At 41.8% G+C, this 8,309-nt stretch overlaps 1 protein-coding gene across 1 annotated transcript; it reads left to right on the plus strand.

Moving 5' to 3' along the window:
* LOC110432665 (uncharacterized mitochondrial protein AtMg00810-like) lies at window positions 4,476-4,868 on the plus strand. The gene has a single exon (XM_021453443.1). The coding sequence runs from the start codon at window positions 4,476-4,478 to the stop codon at window positions 4,866-4,868; it is 393 nt and encodes a 130-aa protein (XP_021309118.1).

The raw sequence follows: 8,309 nt of genomic DNA on the forward strand, positions 1-8,309 counted from the left end.
TGACGTCTTTGTCGACTCCGTTGATACGGATTGTGCTTCCAATCTCTAAGAAATTCCGCAAGTGTGCACTAGCATCTTCATGTGCCTTTCCACTGAATTGTGTAGCTTGTACCAAATTGATGAGGCTTGACTTGAGCTCGAACTCTGGTGCTCCTTCTTCTACTGCAAATCTTGGACCAGTTGGAATGCTCTCAAGACTTGGAGCAGAGAATTCTTGCAAGGTCTTTGGTGCCATAGCTTTAGCAATTGGTAGGTAGCTTCTTCTTTCTTTCTTGATTGTTTTGGTTCTGATGATGAAGAGTTGAATATACCAAAGTCAATCCTGATATACCCTGTATAAAAATATAAACATAGAAAAACAACAGGGTGAACCTGCCAAAGCAGAGGTGCCTTGTTATGATTTCTCACTTAGTAGCTATTTTATACAATTATTTCTCCATAGTCTAGTCTAATATTTTATGTGAATAACCTTGACTGACTTCCTGACTTTCCTTACCATTCCCTGGCAACGGCGCCAGAAATGCTTGTTGACACTTACTAACACCACTTGAATACTTGGTTGTCATCCCCAGCATGGTGCCAGAGTGTACAAAGGTATTTATAAATGTAAAGGCTCTCTAGAAAAAAATCTATTCTATCCGCAAGCACACAGATAAAATACCTCATTGTTTCATTTCACCAGGAAAGTATTCCGGGTATCGTTATTTATAATTTTGCTTAAGAGAACGGTGGAGGTAAATAAAATCTATCAAGGCATAGACTAGAGATAAACTTGTAAGGACATGATTACTAATGAGAAACTCATCACACAGTCACTTGCTTTAGCAGGGGGTAAGCCATAATAACAATGATAATGAAATATAAGCGCATGGGTAAATAACACAGCGATTAGAAAATAGACTACTCCTCATATATGTAAGGTGACGTCGGATTAGCTAGAGAATGGATTCTAAGTTATCTACTATCTACTAAGTCACAATCTACTCTAGTTATCTACAAGATCATATATAGCATAAAAGACTCTTCATTCATGTATAAGGAACATTGCTAAAGTAAATCAGAACATCGCAAGACTTAGTCCGCAATACAAATTCTGCCTGTCCTATCAACGGAGGGTGGACTATATAAGAATCAATGAAGCTGTCACCATCGCGAACTACCCCATGACCCGGCCCATAGGGTACATTTGCAGGTAAATAACACCTAAGCACCACGCCCACATGTGATCTACCACTTAACTCCCGCGCGTCAAGAGCTAAGCGCTTTGCAAACTCATACATAAACTCATTATTAATCATAACTATATCAAATATAGAACTAGAGCAAACTAAGAACATAATAAATAGAGACATAATGCAATTAGAATAAAGTAGTAGAGAAAGAGATGAAATAATACTAATCTTTATTGATGAAGATCCAAATCTAGAGCGCTAGGCTCTACTTCTCTAATTCTATCTAATCAATCCTATAGAACTTGAAGGAATTAGGAGTAGCTAATTCTAATTCTCTGTGGGAGAGAAATTCCTAAACCCTAACTTTGATGGCTTCCTCTGATAATGATTTCTCCTTCTCCCCTGGGGTGGAGAGGCCTTGCTTATATAGCCCCCTCAAGTGAATGTGGGCCGTCGGATCAAACCGACATAAATCACACGGTTATTCTTGAAGATTAAAGGTGGTGGAGCACGATCCAGGAGACCTACTCTGATTGGCCACCAGGGCAGAGCGGGTGCCCAAGGGGGAGGGCGGGCGCCCTGCCCCCGGGCCCGATCGGCCTCCCGTTCGTTCCCGTGGCTTCTGGACTCTTCTAGATCAAGAAAAATTGCGCGACACGTAATTATCTCGTTGTAAACCTGACATGTAGGCCTTCTCTCCATATTTTCTGATAACCCCCTGCAGAAATAGAAAAACACCAAAGCTCATGGAATTCTGTCAGATAAAACCCTAATTCTAGATGTTTGGTGCATATTGATCCTTTTCCATGTTTAGTTGATGGTTAAATTTAGCACTTAAGAACCGTCAACAATGCACAAGGTACTCTTTACTCACATAGGCATGTAAGTGTGCCACATAGCTGCGAGAACCCGTAGCCTGGTGATACTTGACTTTATGGCGATTCTGTTTGTTCTTTTCACTTGATTCATGCAAATGAATGAACATGTCACAATTGATTCACTTGAATTCACTTGAAACTGAATGAGAAAGTAAAAGTGAGAAGATACCAATACCATGTTCTTAGGATCAGTCCACTTTGCCACTAGTGCCCTCCACTGTTCATCAGTCATGCATGCAACTAGAGAAGTTGTCCTAACCTCATTTGCTGGTATACCAATGAAGTACTTCTTCTTAAGCCGATAACGCATCTGTCGCACCCCAGAGCGTAGAATATCGATGCAAGCTTCCTCTGTTGCCTTGTCTTCAGAGTTGATGGCCAACCGCCCCTAGTCATCAGGCAATTGAATAATTAGTTAATCAATTTAGGTTAAGTAGACATGCAAATGAACCATATAAACAATAAAGCACTTACAGACAACTTTCCCACAAAGTTTTTGTAATGCTGATCATCGTTCTTGTATTCCTTCCAATGAGGTAGGACAGGAACCTTGTCCCTAATGATGACACCAGCCTGAGAAGCAAATTTGGCTGCTTCAACAGGATCATCAGGCCTTCTTTTGCCTTCTGCAATAGCTATGGGCATCCTCCTTCCCATTCCTTTGGTCATCCTATCCAGCTGTGTTCCCTTGGTGGGTGGCCTAGGTCTCCTTGGGGCTTGATGTGCAGGACTTACAAAACAGATTTTGCATTAACTCGTTGTGTTCCCTCACTATGTTCTCATTCAGTTTCATGTAAATCAGCAAAAGAGATGACATATTTGAATGACAAAGAAACTATAACTTGCCTTCAGTGTCTTCATGTTCATGTACATTGTCTTCATCAACACATGTAGTGTGTTGAGCAGCACCTCCACTGTCTCCCTCTGCAGTTGTAGTGTCCTGAACACCAGCTCCATTGCCTGATTTTGCAGGTGTACAAGATCTTTGTGGTGTTTCTTCTTCACTTTGCCCTTGTGTTGCTAACAAATGAAGCCTTTTCGATGTTCTTGTTTGTGATTGAGGAGGTTGCACTTTTGATCCTTGATATGCCCTAACTCTCTTGCTAGCCCTTACTCCTAGAGCCATATTGACACCTGTCTTCTTCCTCTTTGAAGCTTGGCCTCTAGGACTAGGAGTAAACCCTAGAGGACTGTGCAAAAAAACAAGTGTCATACAACTCAGAATTGTATTCAGAGAGCATGGTAATAATTGTACGAGTTTGGTCATGCTTATGTCATATCACATACATAATAGTTCATGGGAAACACTAGTAATAGTTTTAGGGAATACTAACTTATGTATTGCTAGGGGTTGTGGCAGGTCATCAGATTCAGTGTCATCATCACTACCTCCTTGATCATCACTATCAAGGAGATACTCTGATGAATCCGAATCTTCACTTTTTGATTTCTTGTTTGCTGATTTTTTCCCCTTGTTTGATGAAGATTCAGCTAAAGAATTTTTTAAATCATTGCATAATTTTTTCAGTCCTAGTTCTTGCATCTTCTTTTCTACCACCACCACTTGTGCATCCCACCTCTCATAATCATTTTTTGGAGGTTCTTACAAGAATAAGCAAATTGTGTGTATTAGAGAATAAAAAGGAGTGAACTAAGAGTGAATACTAGATGCTAGAAAGATAAGAGGTAGGAAGTAGTAGTGGCTGCTGCAGAGATTTGGGATCAGAGCTGATTAAAAGGTCCAACAGACCACACAAATTTGTATATGAAGCCAAGAGACACAAGTACTTCATTGAGATTGTAGTTGTGTACATTACTTTGAACTAGTACTACGAGTAGTAGAGATGAGTAGAAAGTAGATAGGAGAAGAGAGAGGAGAGTAGCAGAATAGTAGGGAGGAGAGTAGTAGAAGAGTAGAGAGGGGAGAGTTGGCTGCCATAGAGAGTAGCAGTAGAAGTAGAGTAGGGAGAAGAAGAGAGAAGATAGGAGAAAATAGTAGGTAAGTAGTACTAGTAATAACAACAGACACTAAACAGCAGTAGGGTATGGTCACTTGCTGCTTCAAAAAAAGTAGTGCTGCTTACCCAAGAACTAGTATGTAAAAATCAAAATAGGCATCACTTATCGACAGGAAATGAATAAGTGCAGTAGTAGTATCTACAATAATGGAATACTCAAATTATACCCAGAAGAATGCACACAAAAATTCATCTTTATTAAAATCAAGGACTAATAAAACGCATCAGGCGTGGTACGCCAAACTCTCGACGAGTCTCTCATCGGGCTTGGGTTTCGAAGGAGTGCCTCAGAACATGTTGTCTACTTGCGCGGAGTTGGAGCTCGCCAGCTGGTGGTCGGGGTCTATGTCGATGACTTGATCATCGCCGGCGGCAACCAAGTCAACATCGACACCTTCAAGAACCAGATGAAAGCCACATTCAAGATGAGCGACTTGGGCCTACTTCACTACTACCTTTGTCTGGAGGTATCCCAGACTGAGGCCGGCATCACCAGCTGCCAGAGCTCTTATGCGGCCAAGGTCATGGAGACAGCAAGCTTGACGGGCTCCAACCCCAGCACGATGCCAATGGAGCCTCGCCTCAAACTCAACAAGGTGAGCTCAGCCCCAGCAGTTGACCCTTCCATGTATCGCAGTGTGGTAGGATCTCTGCGGTATCTGGTGAATACAAGACCAGACCTGGCGTACTCAGTTGGTTTCATCAGCCGGTTCATGGAGAACCCGACCACTGAGCATTTGGTGGCCATGAAGCGGGTACTGCGCTATGTTGCTGGTACTCTACACTTCGACTGTTACTAAAAGAGGAGGAAGGATCCCCAGCTGGTTGGCTACAGTGACAGCGACCTTGCTGGGGACATTGACACCCACAAGAGCACCTCAGGCACACTCTTCTTCCTCGGCGGAAACACCATCACCTGGCAGTCATAGAACCAGAAGATCGTGGCGTTGTCTTCGTGCGAGACTAAGTATATCGCAGCGACGACAGGAGCATGTCAGGGCATATGGCTGGCGCGGCTACTCACTGAGCTCAAGGGTGAGGAGGCCTACGCTGTCTACTTGAAGATCGACAACCAGTCCGCAATCACGCTCAACAAAATCCCATCTTCCATGATCGCAGTAAGCATATCGACACTGTTATCATTTCATTTGTGAATGAGTTGAGGAGGATAGGGTGAGGCTCTAGTCTATCGGGACTACAGAGCAGCTGGCGGACATCCTCAAAAAAGCTCTAGGCCATGAACACTTTTGTGAGATGCGCTCTAGAATTGGTGTCATAGATGTACGACATGAATACTTTTGTGAGATACGCTCTAGAATTGGTGTCATAGATGTACAGAAAGTACACTAGGATCTCCGTTGCATGTTCGGGCATTAGGACCGGTCAGGAAGGGCCTGTTGCCCTGGTTTCCGAGCCGGTGCTGCCCTTTCGAGACTAAAGGCCCACCCTTTAGTCCTGGTTCAGGGAACCGGGGCTATAGCCACCCCCCCACCTTAACACCGGTTGGTTATACCAACCGGTTTTAAAGGGTCCTGCCAGGACTGCCATGTTGCAGGACCCTTTAACACTGGATGGTATTACCAACCGATGTTAAAGGGGTCATTTTTTTCTTTTTTTTCGGTTCATTTCTTTGGTTCTGTTTATTGTTTATATATAATAATAATAGATTTGTCAATACGTATTTTATGCTGATATAATAATATATATATTACATGCATATTAGGCATAAATATTATTATAGGCTTAGCTTTATAATTAAGCTTTGCCTATAATAAAACGAATAGGCCACATCAATAATTAAATAGATGGATATGTAAAAATCTTTATATATAGTTTTATAAGTACAAAATTCGTAACACATATATACATAGAGTTTTTTATCTGAATCTCTAAAGCCGATACAAATGATCATCGTTGTTTGGAATAAGAGTTTCGTTACCGTTGAAGTGAAACTCGCCGTTTGGATTGATCATTTGCTCGCGGAGGAATCCTGCTATCGTCTCTTGAATAGCTTTGATGTGATCTTTTTGCATGACATTTTCCCTCAACCATTCCGTCTTCAATTTGAAATAAAATAAAAAAGTATTAGTTATCTAAGTTATTCAATATAATTTAGGGGATAATGAAAAGAGACATGTAACGTACTATGAGTGTCTCTGTGGGTGTTTGATTGACGTGTACCATCAAGAATTTGCACACATAATATCCACATAGGTTGTTCCCTCCTTGTCTTAAACACCACTATATGATATATAAAAAAGATTCACGACCACGACAATAAGAAAGCTAAAAGTTAGCGAAAGTTTGCTAGCTAGTACAACTTACTTGTGGATGAATTATATTAAGCGGCGCTTTACAACCAATGAGATGTTCACGGTCAATAAATCTTTCCCAAACCTTACACATAGCCATTGTGGATCATTAACTAATAATTGCAGAGTCATATCATGATATTCTTCTAGCTGAGATAGACATTACATACATTTGAATAATGTTTACCATTTGTTGGTAATTTTCTTGCGGTTTTCTCATTGAGTCATAGATTATCAACCAGTTCTTGGGAATTTCAATGACCATGAGTATCTAGTGAAAACTGTTTACACACACATATATATAGTCTGGCCTATAACTATATAAAACCCGAATCGAGTAATAATAAGTAAAATAAAATGTGCAAGCACTTAATAACTATATAACTCACTCGAAGTTGTAGGGGAAGAGTATTTTTTGTTTTTGTTTTTGGTTCATGAAGAACCTCATAAGATTGGTGTAGACTTCTGTCTCGTGAGATGCTATCCACACTGCCTGCGGAGCCTTAAAAACAATATAAGGGTCAACAAACCCAATGTTCATGCTCCTTAAGTACCAAATATAATCATCAAATAAATAAAGAAAAGGATCCAAATGCAACCAACACCCAGACTTAGGGTTTTATCTGATAGAATTCCACAAGTTTCAGTGTTTGTCTATTTCTGTAGGGGTTATCAGGAACTATGGAGGAAAGGCCCACATGTTGGGTTTACATAGAGATATTAACGTGTCGCGCAATTTTCTATCATCTAGAAGACTCCAGAAGCCACGGGAACGAACGGGAAGCCGAGCGGGCTCGGGGACAGGGCGCCCGCCCTACCCCTTATGGTGCCCGCCCTACTTTTTCCACCAATCAGGCTCCGCTTCGAGGATTATGCTCCATCACCTTTGAGGATCAAGGAAAACCATGCGATTAAGGTCGGTTTGATCCGACGGCCCACATTCATTTGGAGGGGCTATATAAGCAGGCCCCCTGGCCCCTGGAGGGGGCACCCCTTCATCCTTATTCATTATTCATAGACAGAGCAAAAGCTAGGGTTTGGAGATGAGAGCTCTCCTCTCATCTCTAAACTATAGTAGATCTAGATAGTAGCGAGATAGAGAGCGAGGGAGGATTGGAGGAGAGGCCGGCCTGTCGGTTCTTCCTCCGGTTGTACTTCGCCATGATCAAGCTCTAATCAAGCTTGCTCAAGGGATGACTCTGGTAATCTACTTCTTATTTCATTATGCAATTACTATCCATGTATGTTCTGGTTCACAACTCTTTTGAGTACTTTTAATCTATAGGACCCTATAGGTTAGAGTTTTAGTATAGGTGTAAGCGTGGTGCTTAGACCTAGATTACTTGTGGATATCCCGTGTCTAGCCGGATCGTGTGGTAGGCCACGTGGGTGATAGCTACGTTGGTCCACTGTAGTCCACCTCCTGTTTGCAGGATTGGTAGGGTCTATCAGCCTATGGATAAGCATCCTTTGTGGTGTATTCTTATCACGTGGTTCGTCCCAGACATAGACATACCCCTTTGAAGTAGAGAAACCATAGTTATCCTCTCTGTTCTCCTACCATCGCCCATATACTAGATTGCTCTACTCTCTATTCCCATATTATCACCCATTGTTATCTTACCTTTAATATTGTTCTTATTCAATTCTATCATCTTTCCTATTTACACCTACCTATCTATCTAGGTTAAGTTAGAGCGTAGATCAGTTCTCCCGTTTCCCTGTGGATACGATAAAACCTTTAACCGGGTAAAAGCTACAACGGTATCCGTGTGCTTGCGGATTTATATGTGTGCGTATAAATACCATAGTACACTCTAGTGCCATGCTGGGGATGACAACCTAGTATTCAAGTGGTGTTAGCAAGTGTCAACAAGCTTTTTGGCGTCGTTGCCGGGGAAACAGTTGCTGAGTTGACTACGAACTAGC

Source organism: Sorghum bicolor, chromosome 2 (genome assembly GCF_000003195.3).
Source record: "Sorghum bicolor cultivar BTx623 chromosome 2, Sorghum_bicolor_NCBIv3, whole genome shotgun sequence".
Lineage (NCBI taxonomy): Eukaryota > Viridiplantae > Streptophyta > Magnoliopsida > Poales > Poaceae > Sorghum > Sorghum bicolor.

Coding starts and splice junctions, on each gene's coding strand:
- LOC110432665 (XM_021453443.1), top strand. CDS start 4,476: ATGAAAGCCACATTCAAGATGAGCGACTTGGGCCTACTTCACTACTAC.